This window comes from Halichoeres trimaculatus, unplaced genomic scaffold (assembly GCF_033239565.1).
Source record: "Halichoeres trimaculatus isolate MK-OKI-2021-1 unplaced genomic scaffold, fHalTri1.1 fHalTri1_scaffold_3, whole genome shotgun sequence".
NCBI lineage: Eukaryota > Metazoa > Chordata > Actinopteri > Labriformes > Labridae > Halichoeres > Halichoeres trimaculatus.
The window spans coordinates 28,565,865-28,593,534 of record NW_027437181.1 but is presented as its reverse complement, the minus strand read 5'-3'; the positions used below and the strand labels follow the sequence as shown (position 1 = coordinate 28,593,534).

General features: G+C 41.1%; 1 protein-coding gene across 2 annotated transcripts in view; it reads right to left on the bottom strand.

Moving 5' to 3' along the window:
- Window positions 1–27,670, bottom strand: part of spon1a (spondin 1a) — a 134,038-nt gene that overhangs the window by 84,622 nt on the left and 21,746 nt on the right. Inside the window, exons 1-5 of one of the 2 annotated variants that reach the window (XM_074666055.1) lie at window positions 23,543–24,223; window positions 22,521–22,627; window positions 15,294–15,427; window positions 942–1,015; window positions 350–472 (exon numbers count right to left, since the gene is read on the bottom strand). In XM_074666055.1, the coding sequence (XP_074522156.1) occupies window positions 350–472; window positions 942–1,015; window positions 15,294–15,427; window positions 22,521–22,627; window positions 23,543–23,774 (670 nt within the window). In that variant the 5' untranslated portion in view covers window positions 23,775–24,223. Of the gene's footprint in view, window positions 1–349; window positions 473–941; window positions 1,016–15,293; window positions 15,428–22,520; window positions 22,628–23,542; window positions 24,224–27,670 lie in introns of those variants that run through there. The other variant, XM_074666056.1, reaches the window with a different exon arrangement.

Sequence of the window (27,670 nt, the reverse complement as noted above, 5' to 3'; positions counted from 1 at the left end):
AAGGAACGCTGACAAGTACGAAAGTCTGCTGACGTCACATCTGCTCCAACAGCTTCCCTGATTGGGCCGGTCAGAATTTAGGCAAGTGAATTTGTTGGTCAATGGAGCCTGGCAAGATGGATCTGCAGGATTTCAGAAACTGAATCAGACAGGTCCATCTGCTCTGCAAGGTTAGCCTCAAGTGGCCAGTCATAGAAAAGCTTCTTCTTTTTTTCCAGTGTTACATGGGCTGTATTTTCAGCCATTTTCAGTTTCCACTTGGTCTCGTTGGGGATCTTAACAAAACATTTTAAGGCTTGTTCTACATATGTGATGCAGATCTGAGGTGTGGGCAGCCCTGTGTCCTTACGTGGATAGTCTTTGGGGTGAGTCTTCTCCGACCAGTTTCCAAAGAAGGTGACTCTGTACTTTGCTGTTCCACAGGCACAACAGTCAAGCAGAGGTTTATCTGTAGCCTCCCCATACAGCGGTTCTGTGGAGAAATAAAGGGAGGGCAGATGATGAAAAAGGCAAAAAACTGTGAAACAGCATAAAGATATTTCTCATTAATACATCTGAATCAAATGAGAGTGGGGCCCATCATGGAGGAGACGGGTGGTTTAGGAAAGTGGGAGCCCAAGGGAGTAAGAGGGGGCAGTGAATGAGCAATAAGAAGGAAGTGCAGCATGGTTCTTTTGATCTATTGCTCTGTGTGGCTCCAATGTCATGAACAGCCAGGAGTCACACTCATTTACAATCATTCACATGTCAAAGTACAAGAGAACAGAGAAATGTCCCTGCATTAAAATCCAGAAATAAAAGAAAATTGGGTATGAAAAGACAGGCTGAAGGAAGAGACTATCAGTAGGGAGTGAAATCGAGAAGCAGCAGGGTGGATGCAGATTGAATGAATAAGAAATTCATGGAGAATTATTTATTCCATGTCAATAAAAGAAGCCTACCTTTCTCACACATCCGCTTGGTGAGTGAGCCTTCATCCTGGAAATAGATTATCCTCTTCTGCACAATGCTTGCCCTACACAGAGGAGACAAGAGCAGATGGAGACAGTGAGGAGGGATGTTTGCAGGGGGGCAGCACCAAGTGCAAATGTATATTTATAGGGGGCAAAACTAAGCTTGAGTGTCACAACAGGAAAAGGCTGGAGAAGATGAAAAACATTCAGAGACGCTGTGAGATCTTAAATAGAAAGAGCAGACAGCGGGAAATGTGGGAAATTCTGGCCTTTTGAGATCTGATAGAGTCTGAACAGTGGATAGTGGCAGATGGAACAGGTGCAGGTATTCATGATCATCATCCTGATTTTTTTTTCTGAGGACTCCTAAAAGCAGGTATCAGAGCCTACGGGGAAATAGCTGTCTTTTAGATGGAGGCATTCAGTGTCTCATACAAAGCCCACAAAAAGCATGCATCAGCATTAAGATATTCATATAAAGAAATGAAAGGTTGTGAAACTGAAGAAAATGCTGAAAAGAAAAAGACTGGGACTAAAAATTTTTTTTTTTGGAACAGAAAAATGTCCCTACAGCACATCGACAGTAAAATACGCAGCAATGCACATCCACGCTACATTGTAGACCGTGCACTGTGTCGATAAGAACTGACTGACAGGCCAACAGTTACATTTCCCAAAGTGGGGGCCTGGCAGAAGGGAGCTCCTTAGATTGAGCTGTCTGAGAGGCTTGTTCCTCTGGGTGGTAGGGAACACAGGTCTGAGAGGGGCCTTGACATGTAAATCAGCCTCCAGACAAACCTTTTCAGAGGCCAACAGGCTTGAGAAAACAACACCAGAAAACAAGCCTCGAGGCACCTAACTTCCACAAACACCGTGCTTTTACACCAGCCGTGGCTGTAGGAAGGTTTCCATGGAGACAAAGAGCCAACAATGAGATACTGGAGGGACATTCTCGGGTAAGGTCTGATCCAGGTGGGCCACGTCCAGCTGGACCGATTGGATGCCATTCATTCTGGAGTATCAGAGCAAACTGAGCTGTGCTGCGTTAGCTGAGACGAACCCAGATCTGCCTCTAATCAGCAAGAGAATAAAAAAAAGAAAGAAAAAGAAACAAAGGAAAAGATCTTGTTTATTTACACAAAAATATAGCTATGGGAGCGTTTTAATCCAAACAAGATATCTATTTTATCTGAATTCAGTTTTATAACAGTCTAAATAACAGATTTGAGCCAGCTTAGTAAATTGGCTGGACAAAAACAGATTGTATTTTGATTTACTTTGGGATAGATTGGTATATTTAAAACACAAAAGCTGTTCAGTGATAGCAGAGTAGAAATGCAGTTTCTAAAGTCTCAATGGGCAAGAATCAAGCTTTTGTTACCGTGATGTTTCACTTTAGTTTGTATAAATCAAAAGGGAAGAGGAGGAGAAAGGTCAACAAAATCTATGTTATTGAATCAGTAAGACTCTATGACCAAGGCTAATTCATTAGCTGGATTGGTGTCTTGCTCAACACAGCATCTTAGAGAATAGAAATCATGCTGGATCTTAGTAAAGCAGTCATTTACATACTGGACTTGTGGAAGGTAGCTGGATAGCTGCACAGTCACACTCTCTGTCTGATGGGGAAGCAAGTCCCAGACAAACAAACAAACAAACAGCGATACTTGAAAGAACTTATCCTCCGTTTCCAAGTGGCATTGAATGCAAGTCATTCAATGCCAGAGCAGCACACCATCTTCTTTTGGACACTAGATAAATGCATTAAAAATGTCTAACAATATTTGCCTCGACAGCCTCTCTTCCCTGATTGGGCTGGTTAGAATTTAGCCAAGTGAAATCGTTGGTCATTGGAGCCTGACAAGATGGACCTGCAGGAGTTCAGAGACTGAATCAGGCAGGTCCGTCTGCTCTGCAAGGTTAGGACTAAAAGGAATAAAGACATATAACACCTCTGAGGGGACAAGTTAAATCAGAAGAGAACAGATAGTAGCTTTAATATGTGTCTCAGAGCAACAAATCATTTAATTTGAATATTGATAAAAATACTTTAAAAAAGGGAAGTTCTATATTATTCTAAAGTCACACGGCTATACGGCAAATAGTTAGGTTGTGACTCTTTTTGATTAGACTGATACTGTAAAGAAGGGCCTTCTAGTAAGGGCTGCCAAAGGGACTGAGTGACGGCCACTGTTTGCAATTTCCCACTGTTTTCAAATTTTAGCCACTGATGTTTCCATTTTGTAAAAGTGTTATCTGCAGAGATTACAGAAACCTTATTCTGGTTTGTTTTATAAAAGCTCTCTGCTCAGAGGGGGGCTGCTTTGGCAAAACTAGAAACCGGCATAGCTCAAACCCCTGAACGGTCATTAAAAAACTTCATGTGTAGCCTATTTCAAGCTGGAAATTTTAAATCAAAAATATTTTGAGAAAGAATTAAGAGTAAAAAAATATATCAAACATCAGCAAAAGAAATACTTCAGAGCAGCTCATTCATGAGAGAAGTGATGCTGAGACAGATTTCCATTGGTTTTAAATGAACACAAATCCACCCAAAGCCTCACCATGGAAAGGACAGACAGAACTTGTTTGATTTCAGTCAGCCCACAGATCCAAAGGCAGTGGTCAATGTTAATACATTTTTAACCTCCCAGTGAACTATCATCATGGTTTAAAAAATGTTTTTGTTTCTTTATTAAAGTTTTTTCCTATCAACACAACTAAATAATTGGTGGTAATAAATACTGTCAGACCATCACTCCATGTGGCCCACACACAGAAATATGTACATACCAAGGTGATAAATGCAAACAAAGAGAAAACTGCTGAACGCTGTACATCCACATAAATCACTCTGGGATGCCTCTTAAGAACAAATCTGTACACTGAAGGGGTTCTTGCATGGCACGCATTATGAATGTTGATCAGTAGGCTTGAAGATAACAATCTCTATCGTCAGCATCTCCACGGTAACAGCTGATGACAATGATTTACACCTACAAACCTAAGATTGTCTTGGATATTGGTTTTTCTAAACCCCAGTTACTCCTATTCATTTAAGCACTGTGTGTGAGAGAGATGGACAGAAAAAAGTAGCAACAGATCAGAGCGCTAAAGATCAGTCTGGTAGAAAATTGAAGAAACAAAAGGTAATCACTGCAAAAGGTCCATTTCAAGCAGAGGCTGACAGGTCCTTTGCTGCTAACCTTGTGGGGGATCATGATGGACTGTAAAAGGCAGGTCTGTCTGGCTGTATGAGAGGTTGTTTAGGCTATAAATCACATCAGCTGTCAGACTCACTTCTGTATCCTGATAACACTTGCTTATACTCATCAGCATTAGCTCTATTACTTGTAGCTACACTTATTTACCACACCACACTTCCAAATGATTGTATACTGCAAGTATACTGAGAAGTGTAGAGTCTCTGAAACAGATTACAAAAATATAGATAAGAGGAATGTGTGTGTAAGCGTACATGAAATAGTGCTATGTGGGAGAGTTTGATGGTAAAAATAAAAAGCTTTGATTTCTTAAGGCTGCGAGCACTGGCTGCCTTTGCTTTTCAGTCAAAATACCTTTAAAGCTAAACTCTGTTACACTCTTCAACACATTCAGCAGCATTCATTCTCACAGGAAATCTTCAGTCATGTTATTAAACTCTTACACATACATAATCAAGGGCAGTGCCACAAAGGAATATGAGATTCAAAGCCACTCTACTAATAGTTTATTTTCAGGGCCCCTGTCAGTAATAGGCCCTCAGAATGTTCCTTACATTCTGGAGCTCCAAAGACTCTCGCTGCTGCCAAAAATGCACTTTTCTACAAACAGTAAATCATTGGTACCATTACCAATACTTAAATCTGAGTAAGACTTTATGTCTCATGTTAGTAAAAATGTCTTATTAGACTTACTATGAGCTTCATTCACCTGACAAATACCCAAAAATGTCTTGTTTTCAAGATATGCCAAGAGAAAAATGACACCTGAATTGCTTGTACAGAGTAAAAAAAATCTGCAAATGGGGCAAGAAATCTGTACTTGATTAACTTTTTGTCTTATTAAGAGTAATTTCATTTCAAGAAAGTTAGCAAGCACATTTTATTACATCAATAGTTTCTAAAACAATTTAGGCATCATTTTTGTTTTTCAATATCTTGATATGAGACATTTTTCTTGACAGGTGAACAGGTATAATTTATAGTTATGGAGTTAAGTGTGACGAACAAATAAAAAAAAATGGATTTTCACTTTCACATTTTTTTCTGCTGGCTTCCATGTTTTACATGATACATGTTTTGCTAAATTTCCCTCATGAATCTATAATAATGGCTGGGTATTGTTCAGAATATTTTGATATTGCTATCGGTACCTGTACTGTTACATTCACCTTGATACCAGTTCCTGAACGATACCTTTTTTTGAGTGCACCTTAAATATGTTTTTGACTGTATATTACCTTTCTTCAGTTTTTTTCGTAATGTCAGGATAATCCCCCTCTTTTATCCAGGGTTGGGATCACCAAAAGTGGTCAAAAAGACAAGTATAAGCGTTATTTATGTGCATGTAGACGTCTTCTCAGACTGCAGAGTACATCATGGATCATGTGTGCTGTCTGTATGCTACATGAAGTGTACCACGCCAAGCTGACCTCTGTAAAGTGTGTCAAAGCAGAGAAGTGAACTGTGGCTGAGCATGGCATGCTTACAGTCATGCTGGTGAAACAATCTAGACTTTAGGGTTGAAGCGTGCTTGGGCATGGTATGGATGGCCATTTTGACTTCGCTAAGGGAGCTGCTGCGTTAGTGAGGAGGACTTATCTGAGTGTTATGGATAGGGGAGGGGCTCAGCTCTGCGCTCAGCGCTGCCAGTTAAGAAGTGTGCTGGAGATCAGTGCTGAGCCCCTCCCCTATCCATAACACTCAGACAAGTCCTCACTAACGCAGCAGCTCCTCTCAGAGCGAAGTCACAATGGCCATCCATACCGTGCCCAAGCACGCTTCAACCCTAAAGTCTAGATTGTTTCATGACTGTAAGCATGCCGTGCTGGAGATCAGTAGAGGCTTTCACAGTTAAGAAGCGTGCTGGAGATCAGTAGATGCTTTCATGTCAGTGTTCAAACTCCAGAAAAGTCACTGGATTTGTCCGTAGTCGCTTTTTTCCTTGGCACCAAAAGATGAAGCATGTTTTCATACTGGGTACTACCAAAGCATTTCGGTTGGTGCCATAAAAGAGCTGCAGTTCCCAGCCCTATCTATAGCCCTATAATAAATAAACTATGCAGGTTTTCTTGAGGGCATTAGCTGCATCTGATTCCATCAAAATGGTGTGCAAGCATAGCCATTATACCCAGGTCTCAAGCCAATAGGTGCCTGGATGCTGTACATGTGAATACTAAATGAGGTAGTTACATTAGATTTTGATTAGATTTGCTACTATATGCATTGCTATATGCATTGCATAAATTCAGACCTTTGCAATGTGTTCAATGCCACTTATTCTCATACTGTTCATTGGGCAGCCCAATAGTAAAACACACAGAGCTACTATTCTTCACTTGGGAAACCATAGTTTCTGTTTCTTCAAGCTATAATGTAAACCTCAGTGACTCACCATATTCACATAACATCTATTTTTCATCCACAGCACACGCAGGATGGAACGATCAAACACTGCTAAAGACACGAGGCAGGCAGCTGTGGCTTAGTGGTCAGAAGCCGATGGTTTGATCCCACCTCCTGCAGTCGCATGCTGTGTGTTCTTTGGCAGGACAGCGAAGCCCACATTGCTCCCAGTGGCATCTTGAGTGCATGGATAAAATGAGATAACACAGTGGTCGACTCCCACAGCAGCCTCTTTAATTAGTGTAAATTAATAAATGTGACCACTGGTTTGTTTGACCAGTCAGAGACCAAGCCACAAAAATTTCTGTGGTACTACAAAGAGCCACATTGCACATGTGGTCATACAAACCCACTTCCTGTAACACGTAAACTAAATAACACAAAATGAAAATCAATACAATTCCAATTTTCAAAGCAAGATTTATTGTGTTTGCAAGTGTGTTTAAATTTGTTCTTTGAGCCGTGTCAAAGACAAGTTTCTGTTTTTACTGCAGATGAGACAAAGTTCCATCTCTCTACCTATCTACCTATCTATCTATCTGTCTATCTATCTATCTATCTATCTATCTATCTATCTATCTATCTATCTATCTACCTATCTATCTATCTATCTATCTATCTATCTATCTATCTATCTATCTATCTATCTATCTAGCGATGAGGGCATGAGGAATTGAGAGGAGCACATGTAGAGAGGAGAAACTGAAACTTAAGTATCAATCTCACCACCCAAGTATTGATCAATACTGATCCCAACGCTGGCATCGATATATCAATATTTCAGATTCATCAGCACACCACTACTCATAATAATGTTTTTTTTATGAATTGTTCGAAGAGCCGCACACTGAAAGGCAAAGAGTCACATGTGGCCCCCGAGCCACAGGTTGGCCACCCCTGACATATGACAACAAGCAAACTTTGTAAGTTTGTACCATAGTTTAGTAGCCAGCTATTTCTGGTACTTCTCATAGCCTGGTAACCTTGCCGAGCAGACGGACCTGCCTGATTCAATTTCTGAACTCCTGCAGATCCATCTTGCCAGGCTCCAATGACCAACGATTTCATTCGGCTAAATTCTAACCGGCCCAATCAGGGAAGAGAGGTGGGAGCTGTGGGAGTAGACGTGATGTCAGCAGACTTTCGTACTTGTCAGCGTTCCTTTGATTCTTAAGTTAACTTTACAAAAACGCCAGCAGTCGTCTAACGCCATTATCACAGCTGTTTCTCGTGTTCCTGTAGTTGTTCATCTATTGTTTCTTAGAAGCATCGGCTCACATAAGCTACGTCATACCGTGGCTTGATGTGGATTGGTCCGTGGTGAGTGTTTTAATCAAAACAGTCGTCCTATTTTAAAGTCCCGCCTCTGAAAACAAATCGGAAGAGCTGCCACCCAGATGGACTTGTGAAATAATTCTGTGGCGGATATATGAAGCTGTTCGTCTGGCGTGTCAGGTTAACAGCCTGGTGCTCTGAGACATGTTCGTAACATGAAGGCATTGGTACCTTTTACATTTAAAACAATGCAGTACCAATGCCTGGTGCCTGGCAATTGGTACCAGTACTCAACGGTACCAATTTTCGGTACTTTATTGTGTTTATGTGGTAAAAAAATATACAACTTTTTTTCATAATGAAATCTCAAATTTTTCAAATTTAACATATATATTCTTCAGTATATAATCTGCAATGCTGTGTTCATGTCCAGCATGGAAAAACACCTACTCTTCCACTCCTTTGGTACCTTTCATTTTACATGAATCAGTACCCAGTACTTTTGACTGAATTTGGTGGGTACCCATAAATGTACTTAAATCGGTACCTATCCCTGATAACATGTAATGTGAGTGAATCCTGATCATGTCCTACGGGAGCTGATGTAACCTCAATCTTCATTTTATTGACAGACTCTCAAGTTTGAACAGACCACTGCAGAATAACTGCTGACTGTGGGTTGGAATGGACATTACCACTAACAGTCTAGCCTGTGTTTTAGCCCACTCTCTTGTTCAGCTTTCTGCTGTTTTTCCGTCCTTTTTTTCAGTTCAACTCCTGTGTCCACCACTACGACAAAATTAATTATCAATCAAAAGAAGAAGACTTTTCCGCAGCGAAAAAGACAGACTTCTCTCACTGATAAACTTTGATGGCTGGCATTGTGTTCTAATGTTGTGGATTATAGTTCGGCATGTATCTAGAAGTGATACTTTTTCAAGATCACTGAGAAAGTCCAGTGATATATGTATAGTGTAAACTCAATTGGGCCAGAAATGAGTAAAGTTCAGGAAAACTATTGTAACAAAGCAGATGTAACCAAATGGACTTTCAAGCTATTTTTTTTACATCTATTTATGAACTGATGTCAAGTGAAATGGTAAAAATAGATTATTTAAATGTTTATTTAAAGGGTGTGGGAACAGTTCAGCCTCCAATTCATTGTGTTTTATAGTGTGAGAGCAGTGAATCCTGTTCATAGAACTACAGTCTTCTCTATTTCCACCACTACTTAGTCATAAACACAATATTGTGGTACAACTGTTGAAGTGTAAGGTTAGGGGGGCTTGTGGATGGGTAAGTGTGATCTCTGGCAGAAGCAGCCCCTCTTAAAACTGATGAATTGATTCAGGGTTAGTGACACCACCAGCGTATCTCTAATTGTTCATGCTTTAATTCAATCTCACCCCTATTTCACATCTCGCTCTGAAAGAGAGGAGCACACTCTGCTTCGCTGCTTGCCCACTTCCCAGGTCTGGCCAGACAATTGAGCAGAGTAATGCTTATTTAACACCCAATTTAAATTCTATCTCACTTTGCCGGATCGACTCCACCGCAGATCCCAATCACCCCAAAAGTGCAGCGATTTGAATGTGTGTGGGTGTGTGTTTGAGGGAGTATGTATTCATGAGTGACAGGTTAACAAAAAGACAGGAAAGAAAGGAGAGTTAGGGAAAGAAATCAGCAGGCAGGGTTTTCTTTTCATAGCTTCATTTCCATTTGTATGTGTACAAATTTAAGGAAAAAAATCCTTTTTTCTCTCTGCTCTTAACCAAAGATTAAATTACTTCATTTTGTTCTCTCTGCTGCCATAAACAGTTCCTACAAACTAGAAACAAGACTTTAATCCACGGCAAAGAAGCAGCTGTATTTACATTTGATTTTGATGGCTCCTCCTGGTCCTGTCAAAGTCCTCCTTGATCCATCCTGTCTTTGTGCAGACGGAGATAAACACTCTCTGACAGCAGCACGTGGTTTTGACATCCGTCTGATCACAGATACACTGTCTCTCACAGACATCCCATCAGAACACATCACACTATCCACCATCCCGCACGCCAGAGGGAGATGACAAATAAATTGCTTCCTACCTACAAATGGAAAGATAAAAGACAGTGGCAACTTCAATGGCTGCAGCAATTTATGGATTGTATTTTGATATGAGTGACTCTGCTTCTGTGGAGCAGGCGGCGGGTTGGAAACAGCGATGGTTTGGCTGTGACAACCACTTCCTGGACAGGAGTACACGTTTTTTTGTTTTTTTTTGTCAGCAGACTACAGTGGGTCATGTTTAATTTCATTAAGCAACCAGAAAATGATCAGAATGGAAGCCAATTACTTCCAATCCGATCAAACAGGAAGCTTAACACTGGATTTAGAAAAAAGGGGAGTAAAAAGACGGATAAAATCCCTTTTCCTGATTTCCCATTTTCTCTGTAAGGCTTGCTGTGAGAGAAAGTTTGAAAATTAGATCTGATATTTGTGATTGAACAGTCTAAATTGACACCAATTAATGTGAGGGTAGCTGTTAGCTCTGCCCTCATCAAACTGGTGAAAAGAGACGTCAGATTGCATAAAGCCGTAAGTTTGGAAGTTTGCTGGAGTTTATGATTGCATGCCAGAAATGCTTTTCTCATTCAAGGTGGTCTGGTGGAGCTACGCTCAGAGACAGTTTGCAAGTTTAAAGGTCCCATATCATGCTCCTTTTCTGCAGTTTAAAATGGATCATTGATGTCTTCATGAAATGGTAGTGACATTTTTTGGTCCAAAAAGCCAATAAATCAAGCACAGCAGCATTGTTTCCAGGCTCTCATAGCCCCTCTGTTCAGAACGGTCTGATTTAGTGGGCGTGGCCTTAATATGTAAATTAGCCACCGCTGATACCGCCCCGCTCTTGTGCGTCACTGAGAGCGGCACCACGAGCTCCGAGTGCACAATGTTTAGAAAACAGCAAAGCTTGTTTACTGTAGCATTACAGGTTAAAACAACAGGCTAACCGCAGCTAAAGTTAGCATCCTGAAGCTAACACAGAGACAGGGGGGACACTGAGGAAAAGCTCTTACATCTGCTCCACAGCACACAACATTTAAAATATTCACATTTCCAGGGTCTGAGGTTTGTTGGTGGATGGTTGGTAATGCGCCTGGATTCAGGACCAGTCTATTTGCTCGCCCTCTGTTGGACTGTCCAAAGTTGGAAAAGCAGTCGGCCGTGAAGTGACTAGCACATACATGCGCAGTTTTACTGAGTGTAGCTGGCACATTTCCTTGATAAATGAACTCTAGCCACTTAGTCTTGTCTTCTTCCGAGATGGGAAGCTTGTGCATGGAACTATGTGGCTGTTTACAGCCAAAAACAAAGCAGTGATGGCTCTTCAACTTAGGCATTCTCCTCCCGGGGAGGGGAGTGGGCGGGGAGGGGGGTTCGGGGGTATCTGCTCTGATGGACCAATCAGGTCAGACTTGCTCCCGATTGGTCAAAAAAGGGAATCACTGACATCGGCAAATCCCCAAAATCCAAACAGCTCGTTTTAGGTCAGGATTTTACAATGACAAGCACTACTAAGTACAGGTTTTGTCATTAAATATCACATTTTGTGGGCTAGGAGGAAAGCCAAAGACCCACAAATTTCACTAAAAGACTTTATAAAGTGATTTTTGCATAATATGGGACCTTTAACATTTTGAATGTATTAGCCAGTTTGTTAAATAATTAGAAACACCTTTTCAATGAGGCCTGATATTTTACGAGTCCAGCTTTGACCACAGTTTGGTATATTAGGCTTTCAGATGTTAAACAGAAGAATTTGTTTATTAAAAGGCTCTCAGCTTTCACCACAGAGAAAGGCATTCAATTTGCAGCTCTTAATTTTTTTTCTTCTGCTACTGACATCCATTTAATCTGTTAATACATTCAGCTTTTCAAAAACAAGAACTTGTATATATAAGAAATAACTCTCAAATCACTGCAGACCAGTCCCTGAAAGGTGCAAAGATCCTTTGGAATAAGGGAAGGCACATAATGGCTTCACAACCGTTGTGAAGTGTATATGCTTCTTTGTTAAACAGAACCTGCAGAGCAGCGACTCCTCTTTAGAAAAGCTACCACAGCGAATGCTTCAGTGAGGTATTCATTTTCGCAAAAACAAGACTGTGATACCAGCAATAGAGTCACAGTGAAGGCAACCTTGGCATGATATGATTCTGGCGTATAATGTAAGAGAGCTGAAAATAACTGCACTCAATGGTAAAACTTTCAAAGTTGGTGCTGAGAGTTCAGGGGTTTGAATGAGCATCCTTGCCTGACCCTATCATCATCCACCAAACCACCAAGCTCAGTCTTTCCATCTAAAAGACAGCGACTGCCTGTCAATTACACTGCAGCAAACCACTCGGGAGGAGCAAGATTCCTGGGACGACGTCTGAGTCACTGGAGCTTTCTAGCAGAAACACACACACACACACACACACACACACACACACACACACACACACACACACACACACACACACACACACACACACACACACACACACACACACACACTCTTCTAATTTCATGGCCAGATGTCGTTTTTTAAATAACCATCATATTTTACAGGCCGGCAGACCAACGGGCAGCTCTTTTGGGATTTGAAATGAAATTAAAAGCAAACATTAGCCCTGCCTGTGGTGGTAATGAAATTCTCCTATCTAAGCTCAGCTAATCTATAATATTTTTTCACATTGTTATGTTGGTTCTTTGCTGTGCATATTTGTTGACCGGGCAGTATTTGTGTTTGTGTTCCCCTCCTCTGCCACATTGCCAAAGAGTGTCTCCCCTGTTTGAACAGTTTTTGAATAAAAACGCTGCATATTTCTGGGCAGAGACAGGGCTTGTACCTCTTCAATCACGACAACTTCATTAAGACTTTTGTTGTGTTGCAGCACCAAAGCAAACAAAGACCTTGTCATCTTTTTGTGAGCCACATTGAAGGAAAGTACAGTGGAAAGAACCCACTCCCAGCCTGTAATCATGACTTTCTGAGACACCTCTTTTCAGCTGTCTGCCTCTCACACTTCCCTCTCCCTCCTCTATTGTCTGCACCCTGGTATTACATCCACATCTCTGCACTTTCAACCCTCTATTTCTACCCTGTGTGCTCTGTCATACTTTAGACATCTTCCATCTTTTCGTGTGCTTAACTGAATACAATTCCACCACCATCCCAGTGGTCTCAATGAGGAGGGCACAAGTGCCGAACAACATGACCCAATGTGAGAAAACTATGACAACAGCACAGTGAGGATGACAACAAAGAGGAGATGGATAAAACGAGGAGGAGGAGGAGGAGGAGGAGGAGGAGGAGAGAGCAAGGAGCAGAATGTCACATCAGTGTGAGGGAGTAAAAGAAAGCTCTGGCAGGTCATGAAGACACTCCAGGAGGATAAACACGGGGAAACTGGAGAGCACATAGAAAAGAGGAACTTGCAGAACTCTGGATGGGTGGGGGTCAAATAACTGAATAAACTTTGCAATGAAAACGCAAAAATACAACACCTCCAGTTTTAGACATCTACTGTAGAGGGGTAGCTGTGGCAGCAGAGGAACAAACGGCTCAAACACTGTTACAGGATGCATCGATCAGGAGGCTCTGTAAGTCAGTCTCACAGCATGTTCTGATCATGTTGGTCATGACAGGATTGATAAATAGTTTTCTACAACAATCTGTCAGCTGATTCCACGGCTCGACACGCGCCCAGAGGACACACAGGAGCAGAATTGATTTGTACCATAACTCATAAAGGAAATAAATAGTCAAAGCCGGCTGGGGATGGAAATGTGACATCTTGTGTTGAACTCTGCTCAGATAGGAGGAGGGAGGTAGTGACACACATCACTATCACTCTGATACAGACATTAGATAATCCCACAGAACTTTGATACTGTAATTGTGATTATTGGTAACACTTTACTTAAGAGGTTCGCAAATTTAATCACACTTAGGTAATAATTAGACAAAGTTTTTTCTTATTCCTTTGACATTAGCACATAACTTCTTCAAAATAATGTCCACATTTATTGTTGCAAGTCACAATTGGTAGGTTACTGGGTTTTTTTTCCCAGTTTCTTTGAAATTTACTCCAAATTGCAAGGTAAGAAGGTGATGATAAGCAAAAAATTTACTTGAAATTAAATCACAAACCACCACAAAATGTATTTAGAAGTATCCCAACGTTTCTGTTGTTTCCAGAGAAGCAGGTGATAAATAGCTGCTTAGTTTTTGAATACAGAAGTTAGGTTCATTGTTTCCTCTGATAATTAAATTTGAAATGTTAAGAGAGCAATTCAATTTCCCAAGAAGCATTTGATAGTTAGCTATTTGTTCTTTAATTTCACCAAGTTCTTTGGTACCCAGTTTGTTGATATGCATAATTGAGATCACATGCAAAATGATTTCCCTTTATGATTAGACCTATAATGTTTTACATGATACAACTGAAGGCTTCAGATGTGATAGTCACCAAGAGTGGGATTGTAAATTAGCTTTACCTGATTGTAATTACCTAAGTGCAGTGAAATTTGCAGACCTCTAAAGTAAAGTGTTACCAGATTATTTTTACCTTGGTTTAACTCTGTGTGATGGGAATTAAATACTAACTAGATAACCATGTGGCAGTCAGCAATATTGAAAAGGAAGACTGATAACTATTTAATCTCAGATTGAACCAAGAAATTAAAAAAAAAATTGGGAAAATGTCTCAATTATACTTTAACAATGATCTAATAATCAGCCATCTAATTAGTCTGATTTTTGATTTAGCTTTAGGCTTAAACCCAAGCAAAGGCTGGCTAACTTCAAACATATTGAGATGTTTGAGGTCCAGAGCCTGTCTGTAGGACAGTAATGAGTTACCCTATCTTTGCAAGCTGGAAGCAACAGTATAGAAGAAGAAACAGGTATCACATCTGTCAAGTCTGGGCTCCACAAGCCTGGAGCTCATCATATGGATGGAACTGAACTCCGACAGCATGAGAAGAGCGGAGGTGCTGACAGCTGTTCTCCACAAACAGAGGGATGACAAGCGCAAATTGCACTGAGCTGCAAAACTTTGTGGACGTGTTTGTGCTGGAATACCATTAGAGTAAAATCCTCAGTGGAGACAGGGCAGGTGGGGCAAAGTGATGCACAGCTGAAGGTGATATCAGCAGCTGCAATCCATCTCTTTTAAATATTCTCATTGAATCATTCAGTTGCTAAAACAGCCGTCTCTCCCTGAAAGTCCTTAGCATTGAGTTATCGTGTCTGTCCACAATGGCTTAACTCTTGTTCAAGCAAATTGCAGCTCAACCTCTTTTGAAAATTAATGCCAATCATTCATCAGTGGTGCACAGATAAGTTGTAAGGTTTTTTAAATAGACACTTATCTCTGCTCAGTGTTAAGTGCTGTTCACATACTTCAGGAGGACACAACCGGAGCCACTAGGGGGCGCAGTCCAAAACACTTGAATACTGGTGCGTCTGCGGGGAGTGCTCTCTGTCACTGCAGGGGGGCAATTGGTCATGTACTGTGTCTCCTCTTCATCAATGATCTATAAAGCAAACACAAACACAAACAAAGATTAAACAGCAGAATTTCAATCGTTCATGTCTTTTTTATCTCTTCTTGGTTTTTCCCATTTCTAAATGTCAGAAGTCAAATATATTGGATTTCTTTTGTGCGTTAATATGATAACAATCAGTCTGCCAGAGCCTGTGATTAAAGTCATCTGTAGTTTGCTCTTTAACTCAGCCCTTGTGTTTTTGTAACTCTCTCTGTTTGTCTCAGTTGTCTCTGCTCTTCCCCCCTGTTTTTCTGTTCTTTCCTGATGACTGGTCAGTAATTTTCCATTTATTTATTTCATCAGTAGGTTTTGAGGTGTCCCAGGCATGGTCTTGATTGGATAAAACAATTGACTTTCATAGCCAGCTAGTCCTGTTACAGTATGCTTGTCTGATTGGCCAAACCATGCTTGAAAGATTTGATTTGATTAGTATAGATTAGAGGCAAGGGCAAACTACTGCCCGGGGGGCCATATGCTAAACGTTAAACGTTTTAATCCGGGCCCACCGAACTTGAAAAAATTAAATGAATAAACCTTATTAATGTTTTCTTTTCCCTGCAATTCTGATGATTTCCCACTAGATGGCGCACTGTAGATACGTTGGCTTTGCTGAGGTGAAGCGTAGGCCTATTACTCCACGTTTGCACTTAACCCTCTGACCCATCAACCCTTCTGTAAAGATGAATGGACCTAAGAAAAGGAAAGTGGACAAAACAAGGCTCATTGAAACACATGGAAGTGTGCATATGGGCGCGGATAAGATGGAGTGGATCGTCAGCGATCTGTTACTAATAAAAAAAGAAAAAAAAGCTCAGGAACATGTCTGTATAAACCTTCAATGTGAGATATTTGTCTAATTTTTATATAGAGACATTCACATTTAAAATCTAAATATCACACAAACAATTTTGACACAATCTTTTATTATTTGTTTTTTTCCTTTTTAAAACCAGGACAGAAAAAACGTGTTTTTCCATTTTTTCTGTAATTCCGTTTTTCCGTTTTGGTTTTAAAACAGAAAAACAAAAAAAACAAGTCTGTTTCTTTTTTTTTTTTTAAACAGAATAATAAAAGAACGAACCATACACAGATTAAAAATCCCATTATAATTCCATTCTCTCATACTCTAATTTTAATTTCAAAACAAAATCAAAACAGCGAAAAATAGACTGTTATTTGTTTTCTGATTTTTGATTTGAAAACGAGAAATTGAATAACAAGTCGTTATCTGTTTTCCGATTTTGGATTCTAAAACGGATCTAAAACTGATATGGAATGAACAAATGACACCCTGATAGTTACCGAAGCACTCCATCCATCTGCTCCTGGTCCGGCCCCGTTGTCAAATGTTAGAACCCATTGTGGCCCACGAATCAAAAAGTTTGCCCACCCCTGGATTAGACAATGAATGATTTTACCTCTGGTACGCTGCAAGAATTGAAAACTAGTGTTTGTCTTATTTTACTATATAAAAAATACTCTTATTAGACTAAATGAGTCATATTCACTCTACGAGTCCAAATAACAACTTTTTTCTAGACTAAATGATGTCTGAACTGCTTGCAAAGATTCAAAATATTTTGCAAGTGGGGTACAAAAATGTACTCATTTAGTTTCTTATCTTATTAATAGCCTTCATTATCCTGATTTCAAGAAACTAGTCCATTTTTCTTACCCCACTGGCAGATCTGTTTTACTCTTTACAAGCAATTCAATAGTCATTCTTGTGTTTTAATATCTTAAAATATAGTTCTTTAAGACTTGACATGTATTCACATGTCTAGCTCATATTAGGCCTAACAAGACTATTTTGACTTAAAATAAGACTTGAAGTAAGTAATAAAAGCTTTTTTACTGCCAGCTACTACCAAGCAATTACAGGCTGTTTGTTTAGGAGTAAGATAAGTTTGACTCAAGTGACACAGACATGTAATAATAAGGAAGATGGGACAGTTGGTTTGATAGAAGTCCTCCCTCCAGTCCTGGTGTAAAAGCTGCTCCTGTCTATGTGTTGAAGAACAGAAAGGCTGGTTGAGGCATTTGACACCAAACAGCAGAGCAATCAAACCAGACTGGTGACTGGGTGACAATTTGCACTGTTATTCAGCTCTGAATAATGCATGTCAGCCTGGGTGGTCCATGACAGAATCTACCTGGAGCTGGAGAGATATAGCTGCGACAGGAAAAGCAGGATTGATACTAAGTGGGCCATCCTTTCGAAATGAAGTCAGTGAGGTTGAATTTATCAATATGCAGGTCAGTAAGAGCTCCTCCAGATGAACACTGAGATGTCATTTCTGTGCATAGCATTGTGGAAGGAGTCCCCAACCTCTGGAGGAAGGTCCAAGTGCATGCTGCCATCTCTACTCATGAGCATACACTCCTGAGACAATAAGCATCTCATTGATTTCAGCTGTATGGGAAATGAGTAGCGCTTGTATGAGGGAGCACAGCCGGTGAGCTAATATTCAGTGCCCAGAGAGCGAGGGTCTGTTTGATAGGAAGTGACATCAGGGCAGTAAAGTCGAGGAACTTTCTCACTCCATAAAGCTGTCGGCAGAGAATTTCCTTTGTCATGCCATGTTATGAATGAGCTCCCTCTGAAAGTGGATAGTGTGCATGTGCATGTGCATGACTTTGTGTGTGTGTGTCTGTGTGTTGGGAGTCAGTAAGTGAGGGGGAAAGAGAGCCTGGGAGCTGTGTGTTTGTGCAAGAGCTATACGTGTGCGCAGCCCATCTCAGACTGGTGGATTACCACCACCCCCCTTCCCTAATGTTCCCATGGTTTCTGACAGGCATCCTGGGCTGGCCTGACTGGACTGCAACACATGTTAAAATCAGTGGAGTGAAGTCTTGTGGGAATGTTTTATACACCATCTGCAAAGAGGAGGAACCAATTTGCTGCAAAGCGACCTAAGATCTGCCTCTCCTTGTACATCTCTAACTCCAAGTTTCAAATATTCTTACAAAACTAGACTGGGAGTTTGAAAGAAGAATAAGTGTGTCACATAATTGGAAAAAGTGCATTTGGTCTATACAAGAATTTATGCATGAGTTTCAGCGCTTGTCTCTTCAGCAGCGGCTCGAACCTACCTCACATGGTGAATCAGGAATATGAATGCAAATAGAACAATTTGCAAAGAGGTTTCTTGTCAAACACTTTTGCTGCCCTAATGTCAAATCATCCTTGTGATAATATGAAGACCTGCCTGTTGTGCAGACTATTATGTCATGGTGACACAGATTTCCCCCTCTCCCATCCACAAAACAATTTGCCTTTTCTTGCTCTATCACTTCTCCCTGCTGAGAAGTAATGTCTCATCAGACATCCCCAGCATTGCCCCGCTGTTTTACGCTCTTGCCAACAAATACGCACACATAAATGCGCACAGTGGCAGCTGACCTCCCCAAGAAAAGCTCAATAAAAGTGCTTTTCATCAAGAGCGGAGCTGTCCTGAGACGGCTGGGATGGGGCACACCAGCAGATTTCCAATGAGCTGTATGTTAAATAAAGCCTGACGTCTTCTGTTGCTGCTTATTTTCTCTTTCTCTCCTCTCAATGCCTGGAGGCCGGCCCACCCAGAGCTCTTTCAGAATTAGAGGAATGGTGTGTTTGTCTGTGTGTGCTTTTGTGCGCGTGTGTGTGTGTGTCAGTTTGCTTTTTTCCACATAAAATATATGAAACATGAAAGACTGTGCAGGTGATGGTGGAGGGATATCTCTTTGGACAGCAGGTTATTTTTACTGCACTGTCACATGGAGCTTTTAACAAGACAGGTGATCATCTGCAGCTGTGAAAGAGACCTTCAGCTGGCTGGAGACGAATCAAAGGCTGGTCTCGTTAATGACACACTCATTCTTCTTACTTTTGATGCCAACATCTAAGAGCTGCGATCACATATCTCTCAATCACATCTATAATTCTCTGTGCACTCCTCTCTCAGCCTCATTCATGTGTGGAGAGGGGTGACTGAACATAACTAAATGATGTAGTGTTTCACCTGCTTTGCTCCTGACGTGTAGCACCTTGTCACACAAAGCCAAACCTCACCACATGGCTGATGCTCAAGGCTTGTGCTAAATTACAACTGTGTGAAATCAACTGCAAGGGCAAATACAACTGAGGAAAACCTTGTTGGTGTTTACACTGGGCCACTAGCAGGGAGGTGCACACAGGGCAAAAAAAAAGTCCCAGTTTTGTAAGGTTGTCCCACATTCAAGGTTCAGGTTCACTGAGAGTGCCACAGCAAGGTAGGAGCTGTTATCATAACAGCCCGAGGGCCGCTGTGCAAACCTCCCTGTGTATTGTACTTCAAGTTCAATAAAATAAAGGGGTTTTATGCGGTAAGCAACTGGAGCTGACGGCTTCTCAGAGCCTGAAAAGGAGAGCTTCACACATGCTGTTAAAACCATTTAACAACTTCTCTTTTATAAGGTCTGCTCTTAGAAATACACACACTTTCAAACACAGAAAGGTCTAGGAATAGGGCTCAGGCTTTAAATCTGGTTGCCTTGATGTTTGTCTTCGATTCTCTATAAGGAATAAGAATCATGGTAAACTGCCTTTACTGTTCCACACTTCAGTATAGGCCTCACATTTTTGAACGGTAAAGCTGAAACCCCAAGTTTCTCCGTTCTTTCAGACCCTCTGAAGAAAGGATGTCACCTTGTGCACTGTAAGCTCACTCTGAGTTTATTCAGACTGCAGCCTTGACTAAAATGAAATAAACATTAGCAGGACACAGTGAGCTAAAGCCTCAAGAGGAGAACAGTGACCGGTGAAGAAGAATAACTTTAAGGGTTATGAAAGTAATAGCACGTTTCAGGTAAAACGACATTTTATTTTCTAAAGTAGCTCTACAGTAGGAGTAATTGACTGCATAGGAGTGGGAGACATTTACCCGAGTTATCCTGCTTGGAGCAGAAGTTTAAAAACGCAAGTGTCATAATGCTGTAATGCTGCTTTTAAGGTTTGCGATGAGTATGAATGCAAATTCAGAGCTATTCAGAAAGATTTCCGTTATCAAATAGGAAAGGTTAGCCAAAATTTCAGGGATCTCACTCCATCATCAGCTTATCAGCCACCACAGCTTACCTTCGCATTCAAATAATTCCAGCATAGCATTACAGCAGGCAAGTTGTCAATCTATTTATTAGCTAAAGATGCTTCTACCTTTCTAATTTTCCTTTTCATGCAACACATTTAAACTGTACTGCTGTTAGGAAGCTATCCCCCGTCCCCCCAGGGAAAGGTTATTGGTTAGCTAGAGTAACATGTAACAGTAATATCAATGCATTATTTGAGTTTATTTCTGGATTTGTGTAAATGTTAGAATGTGTTTACAATATTCTATATCAAAAGTTTACAAAGTTATTATTTGTGTTATAAATTCTACATTATCTCTTAAAGTGACCAAGACATCTTGAATGTGTTTGTGTTGTTTTTTATCAAATTTACCTTGAGCATGGACATCCAAGCCCCAGATTGGTTAGTTCTGTGCCATGTGATTAAGTCAGAAGCATTGTGGTTATGTTGATCAAGTGTCAGAAGATATTCACATCAATTCAGATGTTTCTCATTAATACGGCAATCTAACCAAACACATCAGATCCTCACGCTACACTAGCTAGCTTGTTAGCTAACACTGCATTTGGGGGAGATTTGTGCCTCTGCCACAGTACTGGGTTATATCAGAGGGGCAATGTTAAACAGGAGTCAGTGTAAGTTCACAGTAAGTTGCAACATTTGAAACATATATTTTCAAAGTAGAGCCAGGTGGATCATATTTTCAGACTTAGAGAAACAGAAATTCTACCATTATCCACACGAATGAGCTCCTGATACAGTTGGATTTTCATCAGTGCCCACCTGTCTGTACCTGTCATTTGTGTAAAACACAGAGTACTCATTGCGTGGTACGTTTTAAAGGTGACTGAAGCTCTTTGAGAAATGCTGGCTTCCTGTTTGGTATGACAGCTTGCCTGCCCAACATTACCCAGCAGGTCCTGTCTGTATACTAAGCTGGACCAGCTAAGAAACAGCTGCACAACCAAGACTGATAAACACATGCACAAACAAATCAGCATTGAGCTTTGGGGATATTTTACTAATGACTGAAAGACAAACTGGTTTGGCAAACACTGACTGACACATTCACAGATAACTTTGTGATGAAAGCATGACAAATTGTTTTGGCTTTTCCAATAGTTAAAACTTGAACAGGAATCATTTAAAATCTGGACACATTAATCCTTCTTGTGACTAAAAATGCTCAGGTCTTAGCAGAATCCGAATGAACAGTCACACTAATTTTAGCAAACAGTGACACCACCAAGACCTGATGAACAAGTATCAAGACATTATTCTGTGCTGTATGGCAACACAAATAATACAATATAGATCTACTTTATTGTTTTAGATGAACATTTTTTATTATTTTTTCATTATCTCTAGCCACCAACACCCAGTCCTCTCCTCCGAAATATTACTCCATTTTTTGCATGATAATAAAAGCCTTATTCTGCCATCAGCACACACACACCAGCTTCCCTGTCTTCCTACACTACTCCAGCTGGACCTGCTCATACAAAAGGCTCACCAGTAGATATCTCCACTGTGCCTACTATACATGAGCACACACAGACATAATTTTCTTCAAATTCATCACACATGTATTTCCACAGCTCTCCAAAGCACAGCTTCTCTGAGGTGATCTGGGAGCCTTCTCAGCTGTACTAGGCTTATTAGAGAAGGAGAGGTGAGAATAATGACACTTTGACATTAAAAGACAGGGAGGCTGTGCAAGAGAAAACGTGTGAAGACCCCCCATCCTCCTGTCTACTGTAAGACCTGATTATATTTTTACTCTCTTCACACATGTCATGCACAGCTTGAGTCCAGGGAAAACACGAGGGTGATGTCACAGTTCAGTCACGTGTAGTTAACTCCTCTTTTGAGCCAGCTGTGTCGTTAATTGAATCTTATCACAAAAGTTACACAGTAGAAAGTAATGTTCAGTTGTTAAAGGAAGACAAAGAAATTGAGTGTTTTTGTACAACTTAAATTGTTGCTCTGCCTTACCTGAAAATTTCCAGCATAGTCCTCATCCTTGTCTCCTTCAGCACCTTCCTTCAAGGCGATAAGGGTGAACCCTCTGAAATAGGAGGGGCTGGATGCAAACAGAGTCACTGGATGAAGCAAACAAAAGTAGAAGAGCACTGATTAACTGGGAAAACAGGAACACTGCTCACTCCCTGACACAGGGTGGGCTCAATTAACTACCTACATGAGTGGTTCTTGCTGAATTGTGGACAGGATAAAGGATTAATTGTTCTGGTGGGGTAATCTTATACAACAATGTATTCTTTTCTCAATGATGTTTCCAAATAACAGTAACTAAAGGGTTCACATTCAGTCTGTCTGAGTCATTTTAAAATAAAATTTATTTTATTAAATTTCACTAAATTAAATCTCTTGTAACTGGGAGCTCGACCAGCTTAGAAAATTATGTTTAGTCATAAAAAATTACCGGTTTCCAGAGCAGATAAAGGGTTTTGTCAGCAAATTTCTGTTCGAACGAATCCCAGCTTCATCTAGTTATTCAATTAAGAGACTCTGAAACTGGCTGCTTCAGTCCATCAGGAGCGTATCGACCAACCACAGCGCAACATATTGTCGAAACAAGAACAGCATGAACATTTGAGATTCACAGAGCAGATGGCACATGCCCATTAACAGCAGCCATTAACTTTTACATCTGACGAACGATAGGCTCAAAGTCTGACTCAACATAAAATGACTCTTATAAAATATGAGACAGTTTACAGAGGGTTTCAGGGCTTTGTTATCAAAAAATAAAAAATAAAAAATCCCTTTTTTCTTTTGAGGAGAAAATGTTCCCACATCAGGGTTTCAGCAGCGCAAATGCACATTTGCATATTGGTATTAAAAATGCACTAGCTTGGAATAAACAGTTAATTTTTAGGACATACAAATTCTGAAAACTTCTCCGAGTTCCCAGCCCACTGAGCAGTGTTGATCTGACAATGCGCTCATCGTGCCAACGAGCGCAGTGTGCGTAAATCTCGCGCATAAACACCAACCTCTGTATGTGCTCCCCGGCTGATAGTTCTCTGGGTCTCCCTCTACGCGGAGGCGAAACTCGTTGCTGACCTCCTTCCGATTGCCCTGGGCCCGCAATATCCGACTACAGTACCCGTCTCCCTTCCCGACTCTCTCGGAGGGCTCCTCAGTGAAGGCAAATGTGTTGCACGCCACGGAGGAGACGAAGCAAAGCACGAGCAGAACGCGTGACTGGAGCCCGATGGGTATCATCGTGTCGGTTCCCGACAACCAAGTTGCTGCGCAGGGATGGAGGTGATTTTATCAAACGGGATAAGAAACGTCCAGCTCCTGTTCAGGTCCCTTTGGCAGCCAAACTTACAAACTGCTGAAGAAGACTTGTGTTCCGCTAGGAGGGGAGCTCCATCCTGGTGTGACTGACAGAGGGAGAGGAGGTGGACTGACTGGGAGCCGCTGCGCTCTCGCTCTGTGAGAAGTGCACACTGCGCGCTGCTGCTTGCTCTGAACAGAATAAGAGGGTCCGAGCGAGGAAATGTCCAAGCAAAGGGTGAGCGTTGCGTGTCAGTCTCCAGGGCAGCAGGAGCACAGCTATTTACAAACAGACGAGGAGAGGAACACTCTGAACCAACAGACTGAGAACAAAGACAGGCGTTTCTACCAACGAGTGCGGAGAGGAAGAGACGCGTTTGACATACTTGGACTGAACTCTCCTCTCAGTAGTGTGTGTGTGTGTGTGTGTGTGTGTGTGTGTGTGTGTGTGTGTGTGTGTGTGTGTGTGTGTGTGTGTGTGTGTGTGTGTGTGTGTGTGTGTGTGTCATCACTCAAAAAGACAAGAACACACAGTGAGTCACACAAAGGAATTAATAAGCATGCTAAACGGTTGTCTGGGCGACTAATTAAACAATAAGTGTGAAAATCACTGGCTGGTCCCTGCTGCTCAAAAAGTCAGCTGATGAGACTGAAACACTGATGGAGCTGAAGCCCGTGACTGAGTTTCCTCCTGATTTGACTCATCAGTAAGAGCAGACAGCACCAGAAGGTATGTCTGTGTTACTGTCAAGGAAAAAAAATGAAACTGATCCATCAAAGTCCCAACAAAAAGCTGTCACTTATCCAAAGCCACACTTCTCCAAGTGTTTTGCTTCAGCCGCACATGACAAGAGTGAACCACTCAGATTCAGAAGTATTTCTCAGTATGTACAGGGTGGGCCAAAAGTTTCCATACATGTGAAAAATATACATTTTATGTTGGGCAACCAATTGTATTATCTCTGCCAAGGGAGTGATGTTTTTGGGAGAGTTTGTCTGTTTGTCTGTCTGTGAACAACATAACTCAAAAAGTAAAAGATTTTGACGAAATTTTCAAAATGGGATAAGGAAGAACTGATTAAAGTTTGGATTTGATCAGGATCACAGTCTGGATCCGGGCATATTTTTAAAGGATTCTTTATCATTGTAATATAGGGCCGTTTTCACCACGTGTATGTAACTCCATGATAAATGGTCAGATTGCTTTGCAAAACAATACAAGACAAGGTCACGATAATTTCTGACAGATGTAAAAGTACGATCCAGATCCTGGCGATATTCTGGATACTAAGATCTGGAATATGAAATATGTACTGGGTCATCATAATTTTCAACACTGACAGGTAACAAATTATCGTACAAACCTGCAACTAACACCAAATTGTAGCAGACAGTCTGCTGAAGGGAGTATAACAACAATATGCTTGGAGGAGGTCTGCGCTCTCTTGAGTGCTTTTCTAGTTTATATAATGTGCTCTATATGATAACCATTTTTTTGAAAACACACATTAACATGTGTTTCCCTCTGTTGATGAACTTGCATTAACACAGTTTAAGTTATGCTAGTCATGGTGTTGGTGGTACATTCCAGGAGATAATTCATGTCTCGTGTCTTCACTTGATTCACAATGGCCTTAATGAATATCTGTTTTCAAAACTATGGTAATCTTACAGAGCACGTTATATAAATCAAATCAGTAGTCCAAAATACAATGTTAAGTCTTCTTATGTATGGAAACTTATGGCCCACCCCGTGTAAGCACAGTGTATACAAACAACTTGATATTATCTTACATCCTACAACCTCAGTGATCTGAGTTTGAAAATCAAATGTTACATAGGATTAATTGCCTGTCACTATCTCACCAATCTATGTAAAATAGAATAAATAGAATAGAATAGAAAATACTTCATTTATACCCTAGGGAAAATTCAGGAGGAGTCACAGCTGCAATCAAGAAAACAAAAGTAAGAAAATGTATAGTAAGTGCAAAAAGGTCCATAAGAAAATAGATGATGACAGCTTGTCCATCATCCTCCAGTTCAGCCAGACTCCACCTCCACAGGGTCCAGGACTGAGTTCTTCAGCAGTCTGTTCAGTCTCTGTCTCCTGTATCCTGTCTGCTCTCAGCAGGTGAAGCTAACATCAGACACTGGTTGGTGTCTGATGTTAGCTCAGTTAGCCATGTCTGTGAATAGCATGATGCTACTCTGCCCTCTGGTATTCCCTCTGTTGCTGGGTTAGCACAGCTAGCTCGTCCATCTTATTGGAGATAGATCTTACGTTCCCAATAACGATGGATGGAAGGACAGGTCGATGTCATCACTTCTGAGAACCAGCACGTCATCCTCACCTCCTTCTCCTCACCTTGTGGGAAGACATCAGGCCTTGCACCAGTTAGCATTGACATGCTACAGGCTGCTAACAGCTGAGTTCACATGTAAACAATGTGGCCACGGTTAGTATATCACTGAAGACACTAAAAGTTTGGTGTCCATGACCAACAAATGAGCCATACCAAGTAATGATCCACTCCAAATGCAAAGATGACGGAAAAGAGACGAAAAATTACAAGAAACAGACAAAGACGACAGAGCTGCTGCAAAAGGCAGCCATAGCTAACAGGGTGGCGTCTAGCAAGCAAAGGTCATTTTAGAGACCAATTTGAGTCTTTGTTCTGCTATTTCACCACTTCATGTTTAATATGATTATCTCTTACAGATTTCCATGTGTTCTGCTGCAGATGTTCATTATTCCCAAATGATACATACTCCCTTCTCTCTCTAATGCACTGATGTTTCCTCTCCCAGCACTAGCGGGCCGCCAGTTTTGCTTTCAAGGGGAAAAAAAATGTTAAATTAGTATGGATAACATCTGAAATGGTATCATCTGGACTATTAATATGACTTGGTGATCCCTAATTGTTCCCACAGTGATGGTATGATATTCAAATTTGTGTATTTGTATCTTTCAGTGAGGATGTTGTGGTAGATTTATTGTCACATGCTTTTGCTCCATTCACTTTGTGTTTTCTCTCAGTTCATAAATGTAAGGGTGGTCACAAAACAAGACATTGCCCTGCCATTTCCAAATTTCACAAAATAAAATGGGACAGCTGTGGCTTGTTGGTAGAGTCTGACATCTCTGGATCCAAAGGTGGAACAACTAGAAAAGTACTATTTGAGAACAAGCCCAGTTTTCATTAACCATAAAAAAATGTTCAATGCAGCTTATGCCAGGAGTTTTCCAAATATGATGTTCAAACACATCTCTCAAAGAACAACATTTTCCCTGTCCAAAGGAGGAGATGTTTCACAAGGCAGGTCATGACATGAAAAATACACATTCTTTGACAAAAAAAAAAGTCAGAGACCAGGAATGACCTCCATGACCAATAGCCAATGTGTTTGCACATCAGCTCACTCAGACCTTTGCATTTTGTTACTCTGAAGCTGGAAAACAACAATCCAGGCTAAAGTCAGGGTGAAAATTGGGCTGTTTTGATTTAACTATTATTTCTAATAGTTATTGGGTCAGTAGTAAGCCTCAGTTGTCATCGCTCCCTGCTTTGTTCTCTCCATCCTCTTTTGTCAGCCTCTCTGAAGAAGACCATGGCCTCTAATTTCGTAGACCACGCGCACCTGCCCTGCTCCGGCCTTCGCTGTGCGGACAGGGTGTGACCAGCGCACTTTGCAAGTTTCCTGCAGTGCCAAGAGAGGCGCAGTCAAGGCGCAGAGGAGCGCAGAGGAGCGCAGAGGAGTGCAGAGGAGCGCAGAGCTGCGCGTCCACGCCTCCCTCCGCGCAAATGGCAGAGAGGGAGGAGAAAAAGCCGTGAGTG